Genomic DNA, 27,122 nt, shown 5'->3' with positions numbered 1-27,122 from the left:
GGTGCGCCGGTGGGCAGGGCTGCGGGTCGGGCAGCGGGCACAAGCAGAGCGCAGGCTGGGGGGCGGGAGCTGGGGCGCGGCTGGGGCTCCGGGGCGAATGCGGGCTCGCGGGTCTGGGTGAGCCGGGACGCAGAGGGGTGGGCGCGGGCTCGGGTGCCGGGTGCGTGGGTGCAGCCGGTCTGTGGTGGCGCGGAGCGCAGGGACTCACGCAGCAGGGTGCGGGCATCCGCCGGGCTGCGCCGCGGCGCCGCGACAGGGCTGGGTGCGGTCTGACCAGAGCGCCGAGCCCGGTCGTGGGGAGCTCAGGGACTTGGCCATTTCAGGCTCTTGCTCTGAACTCCACCTACCCCCCAAGACCTCATGGCCCGCTTCTGTGGCTGCTACTTCCTTCTCCCCTCACCCGCATGTGGCTATTTATAGTCTGGAAAATGCTTTCACAGCTAGGATTTCAGAGGATGCTGGAGCCAGAGCAGCTACAGGGTTTAGAGAAGTAGAGAGAGGGGTGCACATCCAGCCGCAGCCAGTGTGCCCAGGCCAGCCCCACACACACAGTCCAGTGTGCCTGGCCAGCCGGGGCTTCTGTCTCCTGGTAAGTCTTCTGGGCTGGGGTGGGCAGGGTACCAGGAGGAGCCTTGTCTTCCTGAGCCCCTCTGGTCCTGATTTGGAGGTCACTCGTTGCTCCTGCTCATGCCCCTCACTCTGTAGCAGCACCGTCACGGGCCCCTCGAGGATCCTGCTAGGTGATGTCTATAGGTGTGCGTGTGGTGTGACTTGTGTATTCAGGCCTATGTTGTAGATCCGCCCCCTCACCCCCGGAAGTCACTTACTTTTAGAGTTTTCTCAACACACCCATACTAACTGCTCGTGGAAAATTTCAGCTGTGAAACGGGGACAAATCTGCTTCTCGATGATTTGTGAAGAGAGCAACTGATGATACGATTTAGGGGAGAAGAACCCTAGGAAAGGTTGGGTGGGGGACTCTGTAAGCTCATGGTCAGCCCTGGGTTTCTGGACTGTCCCAGGGCCTAGACTGTTGGACAGGGGGACATGGGTGGGGAGGGTTGGGGAGCTGAGCCCAAGATGGGAGGGGTGCATGGCAGCTGCGACCCCTCCTTTGAAATCATTCTGTCCCACACGCCCTCCCGGGGCAGGGCAGCCCCTGATCTCCGAAATGCCTCAGGCTCAGTCTTCTATTGTGTGGACATGGGTCCCGGCTTCTGTTGAGATGACCGGTGCGTTCCCCCAGCTGGATGAAGGGCTCCCAGCTTCCTGAGATGACCAGCCACCCCTGCATCGTTACCAAGTACGGCTGCCCCCCCATCCTCTCTCCTGCACGAGCTTTCTCACCGCTTTCAGTGTCGATAGGCCGCCCAGATCTCTAAATTCTGCATCCTTTTTGATGAACAGTTCCGTCTTTAAGCCCTCTCTCTCTCCCTGCATTGCACTGGGAGCTTTCAGGAGAAGCCAGTCTGTATGTGCATCTTTGGCTAGCTGTTTCCTCAACCAGATTCCACTTTCGTCATTTACAAGTTCTCTCTTCCACAAAACACCAGTATGTGGAACCATTTGGCCACGCTCTTTGCCCCTTTATAACACGACTGTTTTTCCTCCGGTTTCCAATCACACTGTCCTCCTTTCCATCTGAGATTTCAGCAGAATGGCCTTTAGTCACGTTTCTACCAGCACCCTGCTGGTGACCACTTAGCTCTTCTCTCAGGAGACTCCTGTCTGTCCACGGTCGGGGAGGCTTTTTCCAGGGCCCCTGCCCACCGGACTCTTCCGGCTCTGCCTCGTGCTCAGCTCCAGAGCTGCCTCCCCTTCTGCGGGTGTTTGTGGCTCCAGCACCCGGTCCTGCTGCCAGCGCTCTGTGTTATCCTGGCGCTTCATGTGAGGGAGGTTTAGCTCCCTTCCTCTGAGCTGGTGTGGGCATCTGGGGGGACCCTGGCACAGGGGCAAGCGGGGAGGGAGGAGCCCAGGGGGAGGAGCGAGGGCACAGAGGAGGGGTGGCCTGAGCCCTGAGTGCCAGCGACCAGGTGACTCAACCCCAAGGCCCAGCACTGAACTGAGTGGCCCTGAAGAGTGTGGGCCAGGTGGGCCAGGTGGGCCCGGTGGACCCGGTGAGAGCTGGGCGGGCGCCTCCCTTCCCGACGAGTCCCCTGCATCCTCCTGGTGCGCGGTGACCACGTATTGCAGCTGGACGATGCTGTGGGGGCGGGGGTGGGGAACTTCCCCCTCCAGCCCTCTTGGGTTCTGGTGGCTGGACTAATCGTAAAATTGACACAAGACAGGTTAACAGGAGAAAAAGAAGCCTGAATTTGAATTCGTGTGCCTGGAGGCCCCACAGAAGTGAACCCTAAAATGTGGCCAAAGGAGCAGCTTTATACTTTTTAGACAAAGAAACAGCAGCTGACATTGGGTTTTGCGTGCCCGATGACTGAAGCATCTGAGCGGTCTGGGCTCGGGGCCGCCAAGGAAAGGCGTCACGAGGGCGGTTTGCCCAGGCTTCTCGGCCTGAATCCCTGTCTCTGGCGACAGGGTGTCCTTCTATGTCCTTACACATGGGGGGTTAGTTTCCTGCTTTTAGGGAGACGGAGAGGAGGGGCAGGGGTCCCTCTTGTGTCGGCCGTTTCTGAAGTAACTTTAAGATAATCAGTACGCCTTTGAGTCATGTTTTGGGGCCAGCTATGCTGGGCCCCAACAGCGGGCAGAGAAAAGACTGTCCGGCAGTCACTGTCACGTGTGGGAAGAGGATGTGGCCAGAAAGGGCTCCAGGGTGGGGGTGGGGGAGACCTTGTGATCTGCTCTCTGGCCAGGCGGCCCCGTTCACACCCTTGGAGCAGGGGTTGGGGGGCTGCCTCCCTGGATGGTACCTTTGGTGACATGGGGTGACATCAAGGGCGACGTCACGGGATGTCACCCATGGGCACCCATGGCTCCAGGGAAGGCCTGTGGGGTTTACACGTGTTTGTCTTCTCCCATTTGTAAACTGCTGCTTCCTGGGGCCCCGGTGATGGAGAGCAGGTCAGAGCCAGAGGGAAGGGCTGGAGAAACGGAGACCTGTTGTGTTTCGAGGGCCTGTGTCTCAGAGCAGAGAGCCGTGCCCCTCCCCATCTTTTTTGGAAAACAAAATAAGTGAATGAATGTCTGGACACATGAGGCTTGGACCCCAGAATGTGCACCATGTGTGACGACCAGGCAGTCCCCCCCTACCCCGACCCCCTGCCCCATCCTTGGGCTCGTGGGCGTTGCCAGGCATCTGGGAGTGGTGGGGTGGGGCTGGCGCTCTTTCTCTGGTGCATCACAGTGACTTGAGTTGTCCTGTTATGAATGGCTCCTGGGCCCCTGGGATGTGCCAGTGCCTCGACTGCCCAGTGCCCGATGGGGACCGAGCTCAGGCAGTCAGGAAATTGTGCAGATGGACACGTGGACGGGCTACCCATGAGGGAACACGTGCCTCATCCCCCCAGCCCCTTGCAGTGGTCCCCGTGGCCTGCCTCCAGACCTCTCAGCCTCGAAAGCTGGAGAAAAGCCCGTCCAGAGGGAGCGGGAGCTGTGGAGCTGGAGCAGGGCCGTTGGCATGGAGCCGTCGACGCGGAGGACGGCTGGCTCCAGGCAGGAGGAGGGCTTCGGGGGGCAGCCCAGGAAGGTCGTCAACGGGGGCATGGCCCCCCACCTCCGGCGGAGCAACAGCAGCCTCTGCAAGAGCAAGAGGTCGCAGTTCCTCTTCGGCAACTGTGACAAGGTAGGTTCAGGGTCGCTGGGTGTGCTGGAGCCCTGGTGGGGCAGTCAGTGACCGGGGAGGACAGAGCCAGGGGCTCCAGCCCAGGGAGGCTTTGGGAGGGGGACTCGGAGGGAGCACTAGGCAGCCGGGTCTGTGCCCCGGGGGCCACTCCTGTCCTTGGTCTGATTCCAGAGTGCTGGGCAAGTCCAGGGGTCCTGGAGGCCCTCCTGGAAAGCCCGCACTTCACATCCTTCATCTGACAGGGAAGGTGCGGGGCACCAGCTAGGTCCTGGGCTGGCTTCGTGGAGAGCCCTCGGCAGATCTGTGTTGGAGAGATGCTGGAATGTCACAGTATAACCTGTAAAGGGCTATGAAAATCCCAGGGCCCAGGAGGGAGTGATTCCCCAGGGTCACGCCTCCCTCCGGGGTCCCCACCTGCGGGCTTCTGGCAGGTGGTGGGGGAGGGCTCCGTCCCCATCTCTGAAAAGACCCCCGAGCTGTGTCAGGGTGCACAGGCAGGTCTGAGAGGCGTGGGACATGAGCTTCGGGATAGCGTTGCTCCAACTGCCTGAGGGTCTCCAGGTGCCCTTTTCATCCTCAGCAAGGAAACCTGAGTTCGTGGATTCCTAAAAACATCAAGAAGAAAGAATGCATGTACTTTGTGGAAAGCCCCAAGCTATCTGATGCTGGGTAAGTGGCCTGTCCTGTGTTTACGGCCCCTTCCCTGTCCCCATGCGGGTGGCTGATCAGAGCAGAGCCGACCGGGGCCTCAGTGGGGGACAATCCCGTGTCTCTTTTGGCCTAGGGTGCGTTTCCACGTCCCCCACAAACACAGCGCTGATTCGAGTTTGCATTTTCCCTCCGGGCACAGCCTGGTCGGTGCTGTGCCACAAGCCAGCCTCACTCTTTCTTGCGTCCGCTTCTTTGTCACCTGGTGACGCTGCCTCCGCCATGGAGCCCTCCCTGACCAGTCCCAGACGTAACCTCTCCCTCCCGCCCCCACTCTGTATTTCTTTTTTATACCAGTTGCCGACAGCACTGCAATTGTGTGGTTTTGTGGTTCTCTCTCTTGCGAGTTCTGAGCTCTGACCGAGGATGTGTCATTTTATTACTTTCCCGCTGGACAGATAGCTAGCGTCCAGCTCATGCTGCTGGACGATTCAGAGAAGAAGAGCGTCCTGTGGGGAGACAACAGACGAGGGCTGTGATCTGAAATCAGATATGAATGTTCACCAGTGATGCTGCCTCTGGGGTCCCAAGATGCACCCAGGCTGTTACCACCAAAAGCACCCTGTTTGGGGGTTCACACTCCAGCAGGCTCCTCTTGGGATGAGAGACCTCATTTCTCCCCGGGAAGTCGTAGGAGCAGAGCCTGAAGTTAGAGACAGTTGCCACCGTGCTCCAGCGGACAGCCTCAAGGCTGGTGCCCTCCAGTGTACTTGGTGGTACAGAGTTCAAGTTCTCACCCGTCGTCCTGCTCATATGCACAGAGTGTTTTGCACTGAGGTCTTTAGTTTTAGGGGTTTTTTTCCCTTTGTAATGAATCTTATTTTAATGGAGTTACTGGGGGTGGGACCAAGGACCTCATGCACGCTGAGCATGCACTCTACCACTGAGCTGCACCCTCCTCCTAGTTTTGGTTTATAACAACAGCCTCAGAGACTTGTGGTACACAGCTTCCCATGCAGAAATTGCTGGTTTCAAATCACTTTGAAGACGTTTTCTGTGGAATCTGGGTCTGGCTGGTAGGGGTCCACGGGTGCCAACCATTGAAGCCCAGCCTCCTTTCCTCTGAATTCTGAGCCAGTGGAGAAACGTTGACAGGGGCCTGTGAGGGTTGAGGGTGCAGTCTGTATTGGAGGCAGGAACGGGCCCCCTCCTCGTTCAGTGTTTCTGTTGTGCTTTGCAGGCCTGGTGCTCGGCAAGCTCCGAGCCCAGAGACACCTTTATCAGATCAGGGCTGAGGCGAGGGGCAGCCAGGCTGTGGGGAGTGCGCCGTCACTCGGGCGCTGCTCTCCCCGCTCCTCCTGCACCTGTCCCGAGGTGCTGGCGCCAGCGCCCCGCTTCTGCCCACATGGGCCCGGAGCGCGGGAGGGAATGCTCTCGTGGTTTAGCTTCTGGGCAGCGGGCTCGGTGCAGTTTCCTGCTCCGCGTCAGGCTTGGGGACGCACAGAGGTTTAAGATCTAACCTCGCCCAAGGGGCGGGCTTCAAGGGAGGAGGTCGCGGAGGGCAAGGTTCTAGGCTCGCTGTTAGAAACTGCAACGGAGGCTGGGGCAGCCGTGGGCCAAGACACAGGAGGTCGCGGCGACCTTGTCCTGGGGGCTCCCTTCCCTGCGTTGGACCCAGTTCCCTCCTGCCACAGTGGGTGCTCGCCAAGGTCTCTCAAGTCTGGAAGGGACTTGAGCCTCCCTCAGGGTCCTAGAGGAGGGTGTACGGGGTGTGCTCTGAGTTCCTCATGGCTGGGCCCTGTGCCCACAGCCCCAGGGCCCCGGCGTGAGCCATGGGACTGGGGGTTTGGTGGTCGGTGGAAGTGCAGTCCAGGCGGGCCCAGGAGGCTTGGGTGCGGGGTGGGCCGCAGCCTCCCAGCCAACCCTTGGCCCTCTGCGTGCTAGTTAATATGCACTGATTTTATAAATCATGTCCCATCTGGAACCTCATTTGGCCCTCACAAGTTTTGCAGGCTTGGGGTAAGAGAGTGTTTCATTTCTCCCATTTAGTGATTGAGAAATGGAGGGTCAGAGCCTCCGAGGCCACACGCTTGGGAGGTGGCCGCGGGACTGTTCTCTCTCTTGGTCCAGTAGCCTCTCCCCTGGGTTGCTGGCCTAGGTTTCATCTGCTTTTGGATGTTCCCGTGTGGGCTCATCTGTAGCTAGTCTTCTGGGTCATTGGTTACTAGCAAAAAGCAGGAATCTAAAACAACGTGTAGTTTTCCATTTAAACAAGCTGCACGGAACACAGTGTCTGTCTCCTCTCTCACCCCAAACCCCAAAGAATAGAAGTAAAGGAATAAAAAGATTTCAATCCATGAAACCAAAGAAGATGAGGGCAGGTGAGAGTTGAAAAGAGAAGTCGGGGCGTTCTCTCTGGGAGCAGAGCACAGGTTGGATTTCTGTGGTTCCCGGGGGGAGGCACCCCTCTGTGCCTGGGGAGCGTGAGAGCTTGGGGGGCCTCTGCACCCTGTGTCCGGAAGTTCCTGCTTCCAGCCTGCACTGTGTGTGTTTTCTTTAATCTTTTTTAAAAATTTTTAAAAAATTTTTATTAAAATATAGTCAGTTTACAATGTTGTGTTAATTTCTGGTGTACAGCAATAGTGATTCAGTCACATATATAAATGCATTCCTTTTCATATTCTTTTCCACTATAGTTTATTACAAGGTATTGACTGTAGCTCCCTGTGCTGTACAGTAGGACCATGTTGTTTATCTATTTTATATACAGTAATGTGTATCTGTTAATCCCAAACTCCCTTTTATCCCTCCTCCCTTTCCCCTTTGGTAACCACAGGCTTGCTTTCTATGTCTGAATCTGTTTCTGCTTTGTAAATAAGCTTATTTATCTCATTTTTTAAGATTCCACATACAAATTATACGGTATTTTTCTATACAAATTATTTCTACAAAATAAAAACCTTTGTATCTTGAAATAGCTAGAGGTTTATAGGAAATTGCAAAGGTTCTACACCGAGATCTCCTGGTCCCCCCAGGGGTTCCACCGGCACCTACTCTTCCCCACCGTCCGTAACCCCTGGCTACCAGCCACTCATCTGTTCTTCATTCCTGTAATTGTTTCATTTCGAGAATGTCATGTGAATAGAATCATACACGATGTGATCTTTTGGGACTGGCTGTTTTGTTCAGCAGAAGGCCTTTGGTGTCCACTGGAGTCATGTGTGTTGGTGGTTCGCTGTTTGTTGCTGAGGAGAAAACTTGCCTTGATCACAATATTTGTAGTGAGGTTTCTGTAGACAACAAATAACTGGGTCTTATTATTTTTTTATCCACGCTGCTGATCTCTGTGATTTTTTTTGGATTGGTGTGTAGAGAATGTAACTATTGATAGATTAGGACTGAAGTCTGCCATTGTGTTTTTGTTTGTTTACATTTCTCTGTTTTTCTTTTCCCACCTTTCTGTGAGTTACTCGAACATTTCTTAGAGTTCCATTTTGATTTATCTATGCTGGGTTTTTTTCAATTTTTAAAAAATTTATGTGTTTTTACTGGAGGTACTGGGAATTGAACCCAGGACCTGTGTGTGCTCAGTGCGCGCTCCCCCCCGAGCCACACCCTCCCCCCGGTCTGCACTGTTTTTGACCATGTCTCTTTGTGTAGCTTTTCTTAGCGGTTGTTCCAGGTATTTACATTCATAACATCACACACCATGGTAACTGCCAATCTGCTGATGTATCCATAACTCACCGCAACCTCCTGGTGTTGACATTTGCCAGTTGAGTGAAGTGTAGAAACATTACCACCTTTTACAACACTTAGCCCTTCCCCATTTATAATACACTCGTTTACAAAAGTTCCTCCACGTGCGCTGAGAACCATGGAAGACGGTGGTGCAGTTTTGTCTCCACCATCAAATGTAATTCAGAAAATTCGAGAGGAGGAAAATGTGTTGTGCTCGCCCGTATTTTCACCCTTTCCCTGTTCTTTCTTCCTTTTTAATCGTCCAGAATCCCTCCTTTTATCGTTTCCATTCAGAGAACTTCCTATAGCCATCCCTTTTGGGGTAGTTTTCTTGGTGACAAATTCCCTGGTTTTCTTTCATCTAAGACTCTTGGTGTCCCTGTCGTGTGCAAATGCTGTTTTTGCTGGATGTAAAATTCTGGGTTGGTGGTTTTTGTCTTTTAGTTTTTGGAAAATGTTGTGTCACTTCTTTCTGGCACTTGTTTCTGCTTCTGATGGGAAAGCATTTGTTTGAGTTCTTTTGCCCTAATAGGTGAGATGTCATTTCCAGCTTTCAAGATCTTTTCTTTGTCTTTAGTTTTCAGAAGTTTGACTATTATGTGTCTTGGCATGCATCTCTTTGGGTTTATCCTGTTTGGTGTTCACTCAGATTCTTGAATCTGTGCATTTATGCCCTCTTTTTCAAATATGGGAAAATTTGGTTCCTTCCTTCCTCCCTTCCTTCCTTCCTTCCTTCCTTCCTTCCTTCTTTCTTTCATTTCACCAGCTAGGACCTCTGGTACAAGGCTGACTAGCAGTGGTGAGGGTGGACATCCTTGTCCTGTCCCCAGTCTTAGGGATAAGAGCATTCAACTTTTCATCATGAGCATGATGTTAGCAGTAGGATTTTCATAGATTTTTTTTTTTATCAGGTTGAGGAGATTCTCTTCTTGTCCTAGTTTGTCGAGGGTTAGTATCATGAGTCAGTGTTGAATTTGGTAAAACATTTTATGCATCCAAACAAATGATCATAAGACTTTTCTCCTTTGTTCTGCTAATATGATAAATTGTATTGATCGATTTTTAAATGTTAACCCAAGTTTGCATTCCTGGAAAACTCCTACCTGATCATAATTTCTTTACATGCTATTAAAGCTTTGTCTTCTTTCTCTTTTTCCTCTGGGACTCCGATGACATGAGTGTCTAATCTTGTGTCCTGGAGCTGCAGGTCCGGGGCTATTCGCTTGTTTATTTAGGGCTGTTTTCTCTCTGTTGTTCACGTTGGGGGAATTTCTGTTGTTTTGTCCGCAAGTTCATAGATTCTTTCCTCTGCCACCTCCGTTCTGCTGCTGAATTCATCCATCGGGGGCTTTTTAAAAATTTTGGCCAGTGCCTTTTTCATTTCTGAAATTTCCACTTGGTATATCTTCTATTTCTTTGCTAAGACTTTACCAGTTATGTTGCTTTCAAATCCTGTCGGGTAATTCCAACATGTGCCTTCTTGGTGCTGCTGCGTTGTCTTTTTCATTCCAGTTGCGATTTTCCTGGTTTCTATGTGACTAGTGATTCTCTATTGAAATCTTGATATTTTAGGTGTTCAGTGATGAGACTCCGGATTGTGTGCTTTTGCTGGATCCCCATGATGTGTCTGTGGGGAAGGAGGGCACCCCCTCATTGTACTGTGTAGGGCTGGAAGTCCAACTGACATTTGGTGGGAGGGGCTTCTTCCTCCCACAGGGGGCTTTCCAGCTCCCCAGTGGGCCTCCCTGATCCCACCCTGGCAGGGAGGGACAGAGGTGCTTGGTAACTGCCCGCCATGTGGCCTCCACTGCTCTGTGGCTGGGGAGCCTTGTTACCACTGGTGGGGTACAAGTCCTGGCTCCACTGGTCCTCCTCTGACACCTGCAGCAGGGAGGGGCAGGCACCTGGTCACCCCTGGTGACCATGTGGCCTTTGCAGGAAGGTGGTGTGTGAGTGTGGCTACACACGTGAGCAGCACTTAGAGGAGGCCACCAGGCCGCGTGCCTTCCAGGGCAAGGAGTGGGACCCGAAAAAGCACGTCCAGGAGATGCCCACAGACGCCTTTGGTGACATCGTCTTCACAGGCCTGGGCCAGAAGGTGGGAAAGGTTGGTACCATCACTGTTGCTCTTACTGTGGCCAGAGTCCCCCATGAGAGACTGGAATGGGGCTGTGGCGCCTCAGGCTGGGGGCGCTCCGGAGACGGGGAGGAGGTGTAGAAAGGGAACCGTGGGTGCAGACTGGGCTGAGGGGGTGACGGGGACCAGGGGCTGGTCTCCTCCAGGTGGCTTATCTCTCAGTCTGTGTCCCTGATGGGAGGGGAAGGGGCCCCGGGCGTGTGAGCGAGCTGGGTCCTGCTTGGGCGCGGCCATTTTTCCTCAGTGCGTCTGGACCCAGGTGTGAGGTGTCCCCTTGCCTGGTTGGGGGTCTCAGGCACGGCTGGTGCAGGATGTTTGGGCTCTGGGTCCAGGAGGGCCACCCGCTGACACTCTGTGACCTCTGACCTCCCCGCAGTATGTCCGCATCTCCCAGGACACACCCTCCAGCGTGATTTACCACCTCATGACCCAGCACTGGGGCCTGGACGACCCCAACCTCCTCATCTCGGTGACAGGCGGGGCCAAGGACTTCAACATGAAACCCAGGCTGAAGAGTATCTTCCGAAGAGGCCTGGTCAAGGTGGCCCAGACCACAGGTAGCACCCGGGGGAGGACCCGGGGCTCAGACCCCGACTGGTGCTCAGGCTAGGAGTCATGGGCGGTCTGAGCAGCTGGTGCCAGGCAAGGGGGTCCGTGAGAGGCAGTCAGGGCATTGGGACTGGCTTGCCCTTGGGGGTCACCGAGGCCAGGCCGGGGCTGGGTGGGGAGCATCTGGTCAGACTCTCCAAGGCCGTCTGCCCGCCTCCTGCTGCCGTGCCCAGCTTGCTCACAGCAGACGAGGCTCTGGTTGGCTCCCCACTAGTGACGCTTCGAAATAGAAGCCTTCAGAGAAAGTTTGAGACGTCGTGTTCCCAAGACTGGGACAGAGAGGAGGCAGCAGGAAGGTGGGGAGAGAAGACAGGCCTGCAGTCAGGAGACAGGGGTCCCTGTCCCCCCGCCTCCCAGAGCACGTGGGAACCCTCTGCTCCCGGCTGTCACAGGAAGATGTGATGGTGGTGGGGCTTCCCCAAAGCCCTGGTTTTGAGGCTTAGACCTGACGATGAGTTTGAAAGCCCTCGGGCCGGGACTCTGCAGACACAGGCAGGGAGCACCGGAGGCACGCAGGGCGCTAGGAGTCGGGTGTGGGTGGCGCCGGGTGCACACCAGGACCCTCAAGTCCCCTGCTCCTCCCCAGGGGCCTGGATCATCACCGGGGGGTCCCACACGGGCGTGATGAAGCAGGTGGGCGAGGCTGTGCGGGACTTCAGCCTGAGCAGCAGCTACAACGAAGGAGAAGTCGTCACCATTGGAATCGCCACATGGGGCACCGTGCACAACCGGGACAGCCTCATCCACCCCACGGTGAGTGGCCTGCTCCTGGGGTGCGCGGGCTCCGGGGACATTGGGGAGGGTGTGTAGGGTCTTAGTGGGTACCCAGTGGACAGACCACCACCTGGGCAGCAGGGCAAATGCAGTCTGGGTGGAAGAGGCTGGACAGGGATGCAGGAGACGAGGGCTCAAGTCCTCCAGGCCCCAGACCGGGGACCCCAGGCCCTGGGGACCCCAGATGGGCAGCTGGCTTGCCTGGACTTGGTTTCCTCCCCTGAGAGCACAGGGCCACTGCTGGGCAGGGGCTCTTTCTGACGCCTCTCTGGTGCGAAACAGACTTTGTGGAAGGAAGTAGCTTGGCCACGGTTTCAGAGCCAGTGGCATCTGAGCCGTCAGGTCCCAGGCCTGGCCCTTTGGCCCGGGGGTTGACGACACTCTGACGTCCCTACTGAGAGCTCCCCTTCTGAGCTTGAGGACGGAGCCCTCTTGCCTCCGTTTCCCTGGTGCAGCCTGAGAAGCGACGGCTTAAATATGGGGACCTGAGTTGGAAAAGATAGTTCGATTCCCACAGTGAGGTTTTAGGAGGACAGAGATTTGGCATAGTGAGCGCTTGTCCACTTAGTTCACGCAGTCAGGAAAGTTCGGGGAAAACACTGGCCCCAGAAGACACGTCTCTGCACCTGGACGAGGAGGCGGTGTGACAGCGGCCCCCGGAGGGGGGCTCCCGAGCGGAGTCCTCTCCCTTCCTGGCTGGTGGCAGCTCAGGGAGAGCTGGTCTGGGATGGCGATTCTTTTTGTCGTCACAAACGCTCGTCCTCTGGCCAGCCTGCCCTCGGGCCTTGTCGTCCTTTGGTGTCAGTGTCACGGACGTGCTCAGTGCACGGGACCAGTTCTGTCGGGAACACTCCTGATACGGAGTGGAAATCTGAGGCCGAGAGAGACTGAGTGACTCCCAGCATCACTCTTGACCTTTCTCCCCATTATGAGTCCAGAGGATGCTGCATGGTACCACCCTGCCTTCCCTGTGGGCACAGGGGCTGTGTGTGCTGGTCCAGCCGCCGTCCCTCCTGCGCCCTGGATCTGTGCCTGGCAGCTGCTGGAACAGATGATCACAGACCTGGTGGCTTGAAGCAACAGAAATGTACTTACGTCTCACATTTCTGGACGCCAGAACTCCGAGACCAGTACCACTCGGCCAGAATCAAGATGCTGGCAGGGCCGGGTTTCCTCCAGAGGCTGGAGGGGAGAAGCTGCTCCCTGCCTCCTCCAGCTTCTGGGGGTGGCCACTCTCCCTGACTTGGGGCTGTGTCCCTCCAGTGTCTGCCTCCATGGTCGCATGGCCTCCTCCTCTTCCTCCACCTCCTCGTGTGGAAACACTTGTCAGGGCATTTAGGGCCCACCTGGACGGTCCAGGTCAACCTTTCCATGCTGAGGTCCTTAATCACATCAGCAGGGACCCCTTCTCCAGTTAAGGGAGCACCCACAGTTTCCAGGGATTAGGCCCTGGGGTCACGGGGGTCGTTCAGCCAGCCCACTGGAGCGCCCAATCCTAGCGTGAAAGATGTGGAACTTTCCGCCTGCCTGTGCCCACCTCCTCTCTGGCCATCCCCAGGGCAGTTTCCCTGCTGAGTACATCATGGATGAGGAAGGCCAGGGGCACCTGACCTGCCTGGACAGGAACCACTCCCACTTCATCCTTGTGGACGATGGGACCCACGGCCGCTACGGGGTCGAGATTCCCCTGAGGGCGAAGCTGGAGAAGTTCATATCGGAGCAGACCAAGGAAAGAGGGGGTGAGCGGGGCGCTCGGCGGAGAGGAGCCGCTGGGCGGGGTGTCTGGGCACGGCTGGCTGGGAGCAGGGCATTCAGCCCGGGGCGCCTGGGGGCGGTCAGAACGCACCTGGAGGCCTTTACTTGTTCAGAGTTGGGGTGGTGCAGAGGCCATCTTCTCTCGCCCCTTTGAGCCAGGAAGGAGAATCCGGGCAGGACCGTGGCCTTTCTGCTGGCTCAGGCCGCAGCACTCCCTACAGTCACTTTGCGCCACCGACACGGTCTTGGTTCAGAATCAGAACCTGCAGGAGTCAAACTTGGCCTTGATATCTTTCCCCTGGTGGGCGGGAGGGGACGGGTTCTGGGCGTCGGGAGGTCAGACGCACAAGATTTTGCCCATGATTTGCGGGTTGTCTGGGCACCTTTGAGCTGAGGGTTTCAAGCTTCATCACACATCAGAGTCCCCAGAGCGCGGGCCCACCCTCAGGGTCTCTGACTCACAGGTCTGGGTGGGCGAGGACTTACATTCCCAAGTTCCCAGGTGACGCTGACGCTGCTGGCCTGGGGACCACACCATGAGAACCTGCTTTGACTGAGAGAAGCTGGGTGGGAGCGTTCGGGGTGTGCGAGTGTGTGGGGACGGTGCGGCCCTGTGGCACTTGGACAGGAAGTTTGCTTCCCAGGGAAAGGTGTTTCCTGGCTGCTGGGCTGGATGGAAGGCTCAGTGTGGGGCTGGTGTGGAGAACGGGGTTCCGACGCCATGCTCCCGCATCATGCAGGGTGCCCACCGGCTTGACAGGTCCCCAGCCAGGCCCACAGTTGAGGCTCAAAAGGGCTGCAGAGAAAAGCTGGCTGGTCACTGTGGACTGCAGGGCAGAGAAGACCGGCTGGGGACCTGGGAGTTGCTGGTGGTCCGCAGCCCTCCTCTCCACCCCAGAAAGGGGCAGGAGTGCATGCGTGCGTGTGCTGGAGCTGGAGGGTGGGGAGAGGGCCAGGTGGACGGTCCCTGACCTGGGCTGCCGCTTGGTCCTAGGTGTGACCATCAGGATCCCTCTCGTCTGCGTGGTGCTGGAGGGCGGGCCCGGCACACTGCACGTGAGTCCTGGCCCGGAGGGCGGGGCCTCTTGGGGTCACGTCCTGCTGCACGTGGGATGACAACCTCCCAGTAGGGTGGTCAGCGAGGGAGGGCAGGGGCTTGCCCACCAGTAGGTGTGAAACGGGAGGTGTGCCGTGTGGCGGGCCTCTCTGGTGGGTGGGACGGGAGCCCCTTGAGTGACCCTGCCATGGGATGGGTGCTCTGTCTTCGGCCCTGGTGCCTGACTGGCACAGAAGAAACGGGGGCTACCGAGGGGACTATGGCAAGGATGGACCGCATGCCCCCTGCTTCCAGGACCCCAGGGCAGCCTGTGGGGGTTTCTGCTGCTCTGCACCCAGACCCCAGGAGGGGTTCTCAAAGTCCAGCCCTCGGGCCCCACCCAGCCCCGTGGGACCAACAGCTGCATGTAAAGCAGGTTCCTCGGTGGTTTTCACGCGCTGTCACGGACCTGTGTTCAGAAACCCTCTATGGCGTGGTTCGCTTCCCTTGTGGAATTTGGGCCAGTTTGCCTCCTGCTGCAGGAACGCACGCCGACGTTACAGCCTGCAGACGTGGGGCAAGAGCTTGGACGTTTTAAGCAGGGGATCCTGGAAAGTGTCCGTTTATGCTTAGTAATCGCAGGCGGTCAGCACAGGACCTGGGGTCCCCGGGGCGGGGGTTGAGTCTGGTCCCCTGGGCCGTTCTTGCGCAGACAGCATCCAGATTGCTTCCTCACGTCCCGAGCAGGGCGTCCTTCCTGCTGGGGTTGGGGCCCCTCCTCGCGTTGCTCTCACCCTGGGTCTCCAGGGGTCTCCCTCGATGTCCTGGTCTCACCCTGGGCCTTAACGGGGGAGCAGAGCTCTGGCCCCGGCAGCACACCCTCTTTTCAGAGACGGCTCTCGTGCGCACAGACTGGGGGGTGGCAGCGTCCTAACCCTTGGTGACGGTGGCGGTGAGCGATAGGCCGGAAGGAGGGGGTGTGTCGGTGTGCCCCCCACGGCACAGCAGGCTCAGCTCCTTTTCCCGCCGAGCAGCGGACTGCTAGCAAGTGAGCGTCCTCCGTCGGCGTCACGACAGCCAGACGCCAGCGCCGCTGGAGAACACTCCGTTTCAGAAGCGCCAGTGCGGGCGAGGCGTCAGGCCCCGGCTCACGGCCGCCCCTGTGTTGCAGACCATCTACAACGCCATCACCAACGGCACCCCCTGCGTGATCGTGGCGGGCTCGGGCCGCGTGGCTGACGTCATTGCCCAGGTGGCCGGCCTGCCCATCTCTGAGATCACCGTCTCCCTGATTCAGCAGAAGCTGGGCATGTTCTTCCAGGAGATGTTTGAGACCTTCACCGAAAGCCGGATTGTGGAGTGGACCAAAAAGGTGAGGCAGACGGGCACGTGGGCACCGGGCGTGAACCTGTTGCTGACTGGCTAGCCTGGCAGGCAGGCCGGGGCACGCAGAACCCAGAAACGGAGGCCCCGGGGGCCTGGGGCAGGCACGGAGTGGTCGGCAGAGGGTGGGAGCTTTGAGCCGGGCCGTCAGAGGGCCCAGGGCAGGCGGGAAGCTGTCTGCTGAGACTGCACGCTGTCCTGCGAGGGAGAACTTGCTGAACCTCTGGGCTGCGGGACTCCGGGCCCGGGCTGGGCCTGCAGGATCGAGAGGCATCGTAGGAATAGGAGCCCATTGCACTGGACGGGCAGGAGGCCGGTGTGAGGCCTGGGGGTGGCAGAGGGGCGGGGAGCCGAGATTTGGGCAGCAAGGGTTCTGCCAGGTGGCGGCCGTGGGTGGCAGGGTCTGGCCCAGGTCCCGGGCCTGGTGACCTCAAGGCCACCCAGGCAGATTAACGTAGGCCTTCTGGGGTCGGCAAGGCAGGGAGGCCCATAGACGTGTCAGATGAGGCCCTGGAACCGGGTGGTGATCTGGGGGGTGCTTCACGGGCTCCTTCAGAGAGGTGTCGGGGTGGGCTGGGCCTGGGGCAGCATTCCAGGGGACTCCCCCATCTCCATGGGGTTTGAGAGACTCGAGACCTGGGAGGAGTTAGTTGCACCCAAAGGGAGGGTCCTTCCCAGCCCGTGGAATCACGGAGTCCGGGGCCATGACCCTGCGGCTGGCGAGTCTCAGCACAGACCTCTGGAAGGGGTGGGGGCAGCCTTGCTTCAAGCGCCCGCCTGTCCTCTCCCTGTTCAGGAACAATCTTAGATTTGTGGAGAAGTCACACAGGCAGCAGCAGGCTTCTGTCCTCCCTTCACCAGCTTTCCTGGCGCCAGCGTCCTGACGAGCCCAGTGCGTTTGTCAGAGCTGAGAGGTGAGCTCTGGCTCACGGCTGCGGCTCCACTCGGATCGCTCAGATGCCACGTTGACCAGCCGATGGCCTTTTTCTGTCCCGGGATCTGAACCATTAGCTTGTCTTCTTTATTGTCTTGTTTTTCCTTCTTCTCCTTTTTTGTTTTAAGTGTGACACTTTCGAGCTAGCACAGTGGATTCCAGAGATGTTTCCGTGGCATCATTCTGGGCACAGGGTGGGGTCACCTGGGGGCTCTGGGCCTGTCCCCTCAACTGCAGAGTGTGAGCCCTGTGGGCGCTCCCACCCCCAAGATCCCTGGTTTGGATCCTTCCCCTGGCCTGGGGAGGTCACAGCTGAGATGGCCCAGGACCATAGCTGCCTTGCGTCTCAGTAGTCTGGCTTTAGAGCGCACTGGTGCTTCGTTCTCTCATACCTACAGTGGGGATAAAATTGTTTACAGACGGGTGAGGACTTTGCAAGGACCCCTTGCAGACGGGCTCCTCCAGTGGACCTCACAGGGAGTTAGAATTTTTCCCATGTACTTTGAGGCTATTTGCCTCAGTTGGGAGACCTCAGGCATTTGGAATGGGCCTCAGAGTGGCCGTCTCCCTGGTCCAGATTTTGAAGGCCCCAGTGAATTCTGTAGCGGGACCCCAGCCCCGGCCATGACCCCAGCCTGCAAGGAGGGTAGGTGTGAAGGAGAGCGGCTGGGTCAGCGCCCAGTGGCCCACGAAGCCCTTGGCCAGCGCAAGCAAGCTGCCCGGGAGCCCCCATGCCTCCCGCACCTGTGGGCGTGCTGACCGGCTGTCTCGGCCACACTCGGAGCCCCAGGAACTGGGGTCGCCCGTCCTGAGGCCACTTGACCTGTTTCCTGTCAGGATTCTTTGCTGGGGTGGGGGCAGTCGGGGCCTCTCCGACCCTCGGTCTCCCCATCAGTACATTGGGGCTGTGTCTTTCACGCGGCTCTGTGGACACCAAGCCAGGTTGTAAAAACTCATGGAAGTTCACCCTGAAGTGCCTGATGTGTGCTCTTCAGGGCAAGTCTGTGGAGCAGCTTAGCTCCAACTGTGTCCTATTTTGGGCCACGTGAGCCGTCTGTGCCCACCAGACAGAGACCGCAGGGACGCACCGCAGGTGGCCTGTGGTGGGAGGACGGTCCCTCGGGAGCTGTGGGTACGGGAAGGGCTGCTGAGGGTTGGGGCCCTGATGGGGCTGAGGGCTGGGCCACGGGCGCACTCCCATGGAAACAGGGCAGTTTTCCTGGGCAGCACAGGGACCTGCTCTTGTCTGTCTGACTGTGGCCTCAGAGTGACGTCCTTAGACGCTGACGTTCTGTGAGATTGTTTTTGCCGTGGCGTCAGCTCTGCTCCCAGTGGGCCCAGCGGGTGGGGATTGGCCGGCAGGCCTGGGGCCTTTCCTCAGTGAGCTTGTAAATTATTCAGGCAATTCTCAGAACTGAGTCTAACCTGCTGAAGCTTAAAGGGTCCAGTGTTTTCAATCCGTTGCTGAGTCGAGGCCTGAAAGTGGAGTTTCGTACACACCTGTCTCCATCAGGGGCTGCCCTCGGCGGGGGTTCTTGTTTGGGGGGGAGGGGACCCCACAGCCACGATCAGTGTTTCGCTCCACAAGCCTCAGAGCTGGTCTGCCCTGTGGCAGGTCTGGGGGTGAACAGGAGGGCCTGTTCCCTCGGGGGCTGCCCTTGGCGTACGGGGACATCAGCTGGGAGTCTCCGTGCAGGCCCGCCGCCGGCACCGCGTAGGAGGAACCGCTCCAGTGTCCTGCTTTCTTGTCTGCAGAACAGGGATCATTAGTGCTTAAACTCAGAGGACGGAGCCACATCACCGCCGGAAGTGCTCAGTGTTGGGTCAGCACAGACCACGCGGCACTCTGCGATAGCTGTCCTGTCCTGCAAATCAAGAGCTGAGCTAAACCCAGGAGAGACTTTGGCTGGAGGACAGGGTGGCACTGGGGAGGGACACCAGGGGGCATTGGAGTTGATGTGGAAGCTGGACCCCGAGGGAGAGGGGGGGCTGGGGTCTTAGAGGCAGAGGCAGGGTGTGCGAGGGGCCCTCTAGGTGGGAGTGGTCTGTACAGAGGTGTGAGCTATGCGGCCAGGCTAGGAGAGGAGGCGGGAGGGCAGGCGAGGCTGGGTGGGCTGGCCTGGGGAGCTTGGGAGATCTCTGGGCCTTGGGAGGTGGGGAGCTAGGGGAAGGGCCACCCTCACCTCAGGGTGAGGGGGTCGAGGGGGCAGCGACTGGTAGCAGGCATGGCAGCTAAGAGATGACAGGTAGATAGGCAGGTGATAGGTGATGGTGGATGGACGGATGGAAAGGAGGGGTGGGTAGCTAGGTGCGTAGGTAGGTAGGTAGGTAAATAGGTAGGCAGGTAGAGTGAATAACTAAACAGCTAAATAGATACCTAGGTACATAGATGGGGTAGGTAGGTGGATAGATGGGTGGGGTGAGCAGGTTAATACATCCGTAGATACACACATACGTACATACACAGACTGCTGGGTGGGTAGGTAGGTGGGTGATTGGATGGACTGGGGAATGGAAGGATGGGTGGGTGGGTAAACAGATAAGGAGGCAGGTAGGCAGGCGGGGTGAGGCAGGACACGGAGAACCAGGGAGAGGCCTTAAGCAGTGCTGGGTGCTCTGCAGATGCCGCCTGATCAGAGAGGTGAAGATTCTTGACACTTGGGCTGTGTTTTCCACCCGACAGGCCGTTCAGAAACATCAAGCGTTTGGTCCTCATGGGGCATGGGGAGGCGAGGTGGTGGCCCTGGCCACATGGGCAGGCAGGCAGGACTCCTGCTGGGGCTCTGGCCCCGTGTCTGGGGCCTCAGTTCTCTGGGCACCCTCTGAGGAGGCAGGAGGCCCGTGTGCTGCCGTGTCCCTCACTCGGGGCACGTCTGTTGCAGATCCAAGACATCGTACGGAAGCGGCAACTGCTGACCATCTTCCGGGAAGGCAAGGACGGCCAGCAGGACGTGGACGTGGCCATCCTGCAGGCGTTGCTGAAAGGTGAGGGTCAGGTGATGGGGGACAAGGGGGGAGCTGAGGCCTGGTCTAGAGGAGCTGAACCCCCACCTGTGGGCAGACGCACTGGTCAGAGGGCAGCTGGCCGTGGACCACGCTGGGCCCCCGTCGCAGCCCCACTGGGCAGGTGGGTGTCCATTGCCACGGTTGGGGTACAGACTCCTTTTTCAACTTACCTTTTTAACTGAAATCTGAGCGTAGCCCATGCTGATTTACGCCTTCGTGGTCTCATAGTTTCTGATTAAATTTTAGGGTAGAAAGAAAGAACCTTGAAAGTCCACTCCTGTCCCCGACGTTTTGTCTAGTGTTTAAACTCCTCTGCCTCCAGTGCAGGACAGGGGCCAAGCGCAGTGCATCCTCGTGGACAGGAGAGCTCCTGGTAGACTTCCGCCCCTAGTCTGCCCTCTGGGCTCTGCCCCTGGCCCGTCCTCCCTGGTGGGTGCGGGACGAGACCTCGGAGTTGTTTGGGTTTGCGCCTCCCTGGGCTTCTTGGCCATCAGTGTAGACTCTCGGTGACGTGTCTGCAGATCTTCCGTCCGTGTGTCTTTGGTTGTTCGTCTTCTCGTGTTTGAGCTGTAAGCGCTCCTGTCTTGTTCTCACACAAAGCCTGTATCGGGTGTACAAGCTGAGGACATTTTCTCCTGGTGCGTGGTCTGCTTTTGTACGTCCTTCAAGGTGCCTTTGAAGAGCAGGCAGCTTAAACTTTAATGCATTTTAATGTACCAATTTTTTCCTGTATGGTTCCTGTTCTCTGCATCCCAGGAAATCTTTGCCTTCCCCGCGGCTGCACGTGTATTTTTGTTTCGTTGTGGAAGCTCTGTGGGCACAGCTTTTGTGTTGAGGGCTGTGATTCACTTCAGATTAATTTTTGTGTGTGGTGTGAAGTCAGTGTCAAAGTTCTATTTTCTTCCTCCCCAAATAACAACCCATGAGTTAAAATGTTACTCCAGAAAGAGCAGAAACTAGTTGGACAAATACTTGCGCTGAGAACTGGGTGAGGTGGTGGTTTTACAATCAAGGCGAGAAAGCAAATGTGATGGCTTTTGGAGTCTAACTTTTGATGTTAATGTTAAGATGCCTGCCTTTCAGAGACCCCGTCTGCTTTAAACTTAGGATGGAGGGGCTTGACCGGAGGGTGGAGGTGGGGCGCGGGTTTGAGGGGTGTGGGGGTGATGGTGGAAAACCAGATTCTCTGATTCCACCACCGAGAGGAACATGCTTTCATACAGGTGTGTGTGTCGGGTGGGGCTGGGGGGTTTTATGACTGAGCACCATATCTATTCAATGAAAATGATAGAGACTGGGGTTGGTGACACACCCCTCCCCCTGTGACTTTGTTAGATGGCCGGGGTGCTGACAGGAAGTGGCTTTGAGACCCAGATCGAAGTCCCCAATGCATGTGCTTTGCCTGCAGCCTCTCGGAGCCACGACTACTTTGGCCACGAGAACTGGGGCCACCAGCTGAAGTTAGCGGTGGCGTGGAACCGTGTGGACATCGCCCGGAGCGAGATCTTCACCGATGAGTGGCAGTGGAAGGTAGGAATGCTCAGGGCTGACCTGGGCAGGGGGAGACTTGCTGAGCCTCGGAAGCTGGAGGGTGGCCCTTGCCTTGCTGAAGGCAACCAGCAAGTCTCATCCTCCAAAATGGGAGGCAGCGGTACCCCTGTCTCCAGGGGCACAGAGACCGGGATGCTGCGGGGCAATGGCCACTCGCACAGCCCCCACGGCCCCTGACGTATCCCTCCCAGCCCTCAGAGCTGCACCCCATGATGACGGCTGCCCTCATCACCAACAAGCCGGAGTTTGTGAGGCTCTTCCTGGAGAACGGGGTGCAGCTGAAGGAGTTCGTCACGTGGGACACCCTGTTCTACCTGTACCAGAACCTGGAGCCCTCCTGCCTGTTCCACTACAAGCTGCAGAAGGTGCTGGCTGAGGAGCCCGCCGCGCCCCGCCTGCAGCTGCACCACGTAGCCCAGGTGCTGCGGGAACTGCTGGGGGACTTCACGCAGCCGCTGTACCCCCGGCCCTGCTCCAGTGACCGGCCGCGGCTCTCGCTGCCCTTGCCCAACATCAGACTCAACGTGAGTGCGGGTGGCAGGGCTCCAGGCGCCACCGCGTCCTCCCAGCTGTAAAAAGTTTGCTTTTTATTAGGGAGGACATAGCTCAGGGGTAGAGCACGTGCCTGGCGTGCGTTACAAGGTCCTGGGTTCAACCCTCGGTACCTCCATCAAAAAAAGTAAATAAATAAGCCTAATTACCAGGCCCCCTGAAAACTAGAAAGCCAACCAAAAAATTAGCTTTTATTTTTATGAGGGAAGTCAGCTCGGGCTGCCATGACAAGATGCCACAGACGGGCAGCTTCCACAACAGGCACCTTTGCTCTCGCTGCTCTGGAGGCTGCAGGTCAAGGTCCAGGCGCCGGCAGGGTGGGCTTCTGGGGGCCTCTCCTCCTGGCCGCAGATGACCGCCGCTTCCTGGCACGTCCTCACGTGGCCTGTCCCAGCGTGCCTGGTGTCACTTCCTCTTCTCATAGGAGCACCCATCCTGTTGGATCAAGGCCCTCCCCACGTGACGACCTCATTTAACCTTAATCGCCTCCTTCAGGGCCCATCTCCAAATACAGTCACCCCCGGGCTGAAGGCTTCAATAGATGAATTTGGGGGACACAATTCAGACCATAGCCTTCTGCTCCTGACCCCCAAATTCATGTCCTTCTCACATGCAAAGCACACTCACTCCATCCCAATAGCCCCCAAATCTTAGCTTGTTCCAGTATCCACTCCAAAGACGCCTCGTAAATCGGGCGCGGGGGAGACTCGAGGCAGGTGCGCCCCGAGGCAGAGTCCTCGCCTGCTGAGAACCTGGCAGAGACAAGCTATGTGCTTCCAGAACACACTGGATGGACAGGCCTTGGGTGGAAAGTCCCTTCCGGAAGGAGGAAGGGCTGACAGGCTCTAAGTGAGTCCAAAACCCAGCCAGGAAACTCCCCGAGACTTAAGCCTCGAGAATCCTCCTCTTTGGCTCAACATTCTGCCTTCTGGGCCCACAGTGCTGGTGGTGTCACCCCCGTGGCCCTTAGGCACCAGGTGGGGGCATCCTGGCCCAAGGAAGGGACCCCAGCCTCTGCAACTGAGGAGAAGACAGCCTTGCCCAGCCCCTGATGGCCTCTGAGTCACCTGCAGGGTCAGCCCTTCTTTGAAGGACAGTCCTGTTCTCAGCGGGTGGCTCTGCTGTCCTGTCCTGTAGAATCCCAGAAGCGACACCTTCCTGTGTCCCCTCCCGCTTTCTCCACCCCCTTGGTCCTGACGGGCAGCGTCTTCAGTCCTGGCCTCTGCTATGGTGGCTGGTCAACCCCATGTTCGTGCCACCATCTCCTTATGAAGCAAGGGTCCAGCCACCCCGCAGTGTTCTCTCCGGAGCACGCATCTCCTGCTTTGCTCAGGATTGACCAAACCTTCCAGTCTTGGTTCCTTTTGCTTAACCGTTCCTTCAGCTTCCCCCTCCTCCCACACTTTACCTTCAGCTGGAGGAGAAGCCGGCAGCTCCCTCAGCACCCTGCTTGGGAGTCTCCTCCGCTGAACAGCCAGGCCCGCCCTCCCCTGGACGGGAGACCCCGCCCAGCCGGGCCCCCGCACGCTATGACAGGATGGCCTTCCGCCCAGTTCCTGGCAGCACACTCGCCGTTCCCGCCTGAGCTCTCCCAGAGCCACCTTTGAGGCCCACATTTCTACCTTCACGGCCGTGGGGCCCCCCGGCCTCGGCCCCCACCCAGGCCCAGAGCCGCTTCCTCACCGCGGGGCCTGTGTTACAGCTGCTCCCACCTGGCGGTGCCGAGGGCTGTCTCGGGCTGCACGGCTGCCGGCACGCACACCACACGCGGGCGGCCCGAACGACGGCTTTACCTCTCGCGGTCTGGAGGCCGGAAGTCCAAGGTCAGGGCGCGCCGGCAGGGCTGGTCCTAGGGAGGCTTCCCTTCCCGGCCTGCGAAGGGCCCTCCTTCCCAGCACGCGGAGCGCGCGCCCCGCGTCCCTGCCCCTGTGGGCTCCAGGCCCCGTGACCTCGTCTACCCTTAGTCACGTACTTAAAGGCCCCTCTCCAAGTACAGTCATGCCGGGGATGGGGCTTCAACATATGAGATTTGCGGGACATGCTTCAGTCCACAGCTCCCCTGAAAACTTCCGCTGCTAAAGAGGTGCTGCGGGGAAAATGGGCTTCCCTGCTCCTGCACCCCGAGTCCCGCCCCCGAGTGTGACTGGCTTCCCTGCTGCTGCACCCCGAGTCCCGCCCCCGAGTGTGACTGGCTTCCCTGCTCCTGCACCCCGAGTCCCGCCCCCGAGTGTGACTGGCTTCCCTGCGGTCTGGTCAGCATGGCCCTCCCGGGGCTGTGTGAGGGGCACGCGTATTGGGACCACAGGAGGAGGGGGGTTTTCTCACCTGCACCCTTACTTGATGGGAGTCCTGCAGCGTCCCCGTGTTGGGTGCGGTGTTTGCACGCGTGTTTACGTGAGGGCACCTCACCTCCTGGGTCACTCGGGTTTTACAAACGCAGCCTCAGTACCGACGCCTTTTGAGATGAGGAACTGCTCTCCTTCTTTGATCTATGAGTTCGGCGAATTATTTTAATAGATTTCCTGATAGTAATATGGTTTTCTAAAACATTATTTATAATGGAGGTCCTGGGGATTGAACCCAGGACCGCATGCATGTTAAGCATGCGCTCTACCACTGGGCTACACCCACCCCCCACAATAGTAATGTGCTTTTTGTTTTAATTGAAGTATAGTCAGTTTACCATGTTGTGTCAGTTTCTGGTGGTCAGCGTAATAGTCCAGTCATACACATATGTATACATATATTCTTATTCCTGTTTTGAACCTCAGCTTGATTGCTGTGTAATAGAAATTTAAGATGATGCTGGATTCCTAGTGTTTTCAGGGTTTTGCATCAGGATGTTTAAGCCTTTGCTGGCAGTTCTGGTTGGGGGCTGAATTTGTCAGGCCCTGGCACTAGCTTTGTAAAGACACTGGGAAGCCTTTCTGCCTTCTCTGCTCTGGAGCGGTTTATGTGGCTGGGCTTCACTGCTGCTTCCACGCTCGGCAGCCTCCCCGCGAGCCCGTCGGGACCCAGTGCCTTTTTGGGTAGTAACCCTGATAACGTTCTCATTTTCTTTCCTGATGAGCCTGGTGTTTAGGTTTTCTGTCTGTTCTAAGATCATAATTGATTTTGGTTTTTTTTTCCTGCTAGAAAATTATCCACTTCCTGCAGGTTTTCAAATCTGTTGTCCCCAGTGAGCTATGCCTGACCCCTGAGGAAGACGTGGTTGTGGCTTGCTTTCAAGTGTTCACAGTCCTGCTTTTCTTGACCCTAGTGTGTTTAAGATGCCCGGTTGGAAAGCGTGCTAAGGTCTCGAGTGGCAGCTCACACGACTGTGTCTGTAACTTAAGACAATGAAGCAGTGTTTCTTTCTTTCTTTCTTTTTTTTTTTTTTTTAATAAAAATGAGCTTTCAGGAAATTTCAAAAACCACTTAAAGGAAGTGCAGTTTTGTGTGTGATGTGGGAAATGTGTTCTCTGCGTCTGGGAATTGTTCCCAGGCCGTCTGAGAACGTGCTTATTTGCTGATGGGCCAGGAAGCCTGGGTTCTTGTGTTGCTGTGGGTTGAGTGTCTCTGGGGCCAGGGCCCTGCCGCTCATGTGTGGCCTCGTTGTCTGTCCAGCACTCGCTCTCACCGGCCTTCTCTGCAGGAGATACTATGTGGGCTTCCTTGAGGAACTCACAGCCATGAATCCAGGAACAGACACTGGGTTACATTTTACTTTACAGAGAACGGTTCTGATGCCATTAGGTAAGACTAAGGAACGTTAGGCGCCTGGTGAGGAACAAGGGTCTGCAATGTTGGTGAAGGGGTTAGCTGGGTATTACACTTTCTGGGTGTTTCTACGTGTCTGCAGAGTGGCGGTTTAAAACCCCAGTGTGCAGGAGAAGGATCTAGGGGTTATTGAGAGAGGTGTTGTTGAAGGGCTGGTCCTCCAAGGACCGTGGGGGCTGAGCTCGGGACCTGCGCCCCCAGCAGGCCACCTGGGATTCTGATGCTTGTGGGGTATTAGTGGGGGCTCTGACTGTCTGCTGCTCACCAGGTGCAGGGAGTGAGTCTCCGGTCCCTGTACAAGCGTTCACCAGGCCATGCCGCCTTCACCATGGACCCGGTCCGTGATCTTCTCATTTGGGCCATCATCCAGAACCGTCGGGAGCTGGCAGAAATCATCTGGGCTCAGGTAACCAGACCTGCTTCCCGGCACACATGGCTCTGTGTGGACCAGTGACAGGGCTCCGGCCGGGGAGCCGGGCCAGAGAACCCGATGCCAACAGTGGCCATGGAGGGAGGGCAGTGGGTGTCCACAGCACCAGAAGGGACTCAGCCTGTCCGGGTCTAAGAGCAGAGAGCTTGGTCCTAGGCGAGAAGAGGGTTTTTGGAAAGGAATGCCACACAATCTCCTCCTGCGGTTTGTGCCGGGCACAGGCTCGCGGGGCACCCACACCGGGCAGGCCAGGCCACCTCTGTGCCCCACGCTTTCTGGTGGTGAGCGCGCCTGCTGTGGCCGCCCTGGTCAGGAGCCTCTGCAGGCAAACTCCATTTGCAAAGGGGCCGCCTTCTCTTTCCACTGACGGCTGGGGGTCTCAGACACAATCCATTCCTAATGTGGGCAGTTCCCGGGTGCTGCTGCCCTGAGCCCGCTGGCAGGCCATCAGGGAGCCCCCGCCAGCTGGCCGAGCGGCCCCTCACACCCTGGGCCCATGTGTGGCTTCATCGCCCGGGAGGAGGGACTCGCCAGACGGCTCCTTGAGAACCAGCAGCGCAGGCCCGAGTCCTCCCGTGTGGTTTTCCTTTAGTTCAGGCAGATTCTCCTCTGGACGAGGAAGTAATGTTTCGCAGTTTTCTCTCAGAGGCCCCACTTGCCAGCACTGGCGTTTCCAGACCGCTCGGAGGAGCCGGCCCCGCAGTGCCCCAGCAGAGGCTCTGGTTCTGGGAGGATCGCTGTCTCCCAAGTGCCTGGGGTGGGCGGCAGATCCAGGCCTGACTGTGGCCTCGGGTGTGCCCTGTGGGGCTCAGGCGATGGAAAGGCCAAACTCGGATTTCCAGGCTCTGACACCAGCCCCTCGCCCTGGGCCAGTGCTGTCTCAGACCTGGTGCCTCCAGGAGATTTTCTTAGCCCCTCTCTAGTGCCTGGGGCTGGCGGTGCCACCAGGGCTGGACAGGGACTTGCAAGGGCCTGACGCCTTCAGGGTACGCCATGCACGAGGTTGACTAGGTGCCCGGGGAGCTCTGAGCCTGGTGCTGGCAGGGCTGTCAGTGCCTGCATCCG

At 57.7% G+C, this 27,122-nt stretch overlaps 1 protein-coding gene and 1 long non-coding RNA gene across 7 annotated transcripts in view; one reads left to right on the top strand and one right to left on the bottom strand.

Annotated features, from left to right (window-relative positions):
* Window positions 1–27,122, top strand: part of TRPM2 (transient receptor potential cation channel subfamily M member 2) — a 50,619-nt gene that overhangs the window by 1,964 nt on the left and 21,533 nt on the right. For 3 of the 6 annotated variants that reach the window (XR_012499474.1, XM_045503965.2, XM_074342605.1), the window contains exons 2-13: window positions 3,468–3,742; window positions 4,323–4,411; window positions 10,070–10,238; window positions 10,645–10,825; window positions 11,464–11,630; window positions 13,210–13,390; window positions 14,401–14,462; window positions 15,614–15,814; window positions 19,642–19,744; window positions 21,174–21,295; window positions 21,508–21,840; window positions 25,896–26,033. Coding sequence is in view for 5 of the 6 variants with exons in the window: in XM_074342605.1 (XP_074198706.1) it covers window positions 3,468–3,742; window positions 4,323–4,411; window positions 10,070–10,238; window positions 10,645–10,825; window positions 11,464–11,630; window positions 13,210–13,390; window positions 14,401–14,462; window positions 15,614–15,814; window positions 19,642–19,744; window positions 21,174–21,295; window positions 21,508–21,840; window positions 25,896–26,033 (2,021 nt within the window). In the remaining variant the exon portion in view is untranslated. Of the gene's footprint in view, window positions 1–48; window positions 590–3,467; window positions 3,743–4,322; window positions 4,412–10,069; window positions 10,239–10,644; window positions 10,826–11,463; window positions 11,631–13,209; window positions 13,391–14,400; window positions 14,463–15,613; window positions 15,815–19,641; window positions 19,745–21,173; window positions 21,296–21,507; window positions 21,841–23,567; window positions 23,692–24,586; window positions 25,604–25,895; window positions 26,034–27,122 lie in introns of those variants that run through there. The other 3 variants (XM_010966509.3, XM_074342832.1, XM_074342786.1) reach the window with 3 other exon arrangements.
* LOC141573611 (uncharacterized) lies at window positions 22,034–24,587 on the bottom strand. Its single transcript, XR_012499490.1, has 2 exons — window positions 23,841–24,587; window positions 22,034–23,671 (listed from the first exon to the last, which is right to left on the bottom strand). It is a non-coding gene; the product is annotated as an uncharacterized LOC141573611 (long non-coding RNA).

The sequence above is a fragment of the Camelus bactrianus genome, chromosome 1 (assembly GCF_048773025.1).
Source record: "Camelus bactrianus isolate YW-2024 breed Bactrian camel chromosome 1, ASM4877302v1, whole genome shotgun sequence".
NCBI lineage: Eukaryota > Metazoa > Chordata > Mammalia > Artiodactyla > Camelidae > Camelus > Camelus bactrianus.
Note: the sequence above shows the minus strand (reverse complement) of the source record. Positions and strands in the feature narration are given on the sequence as shown.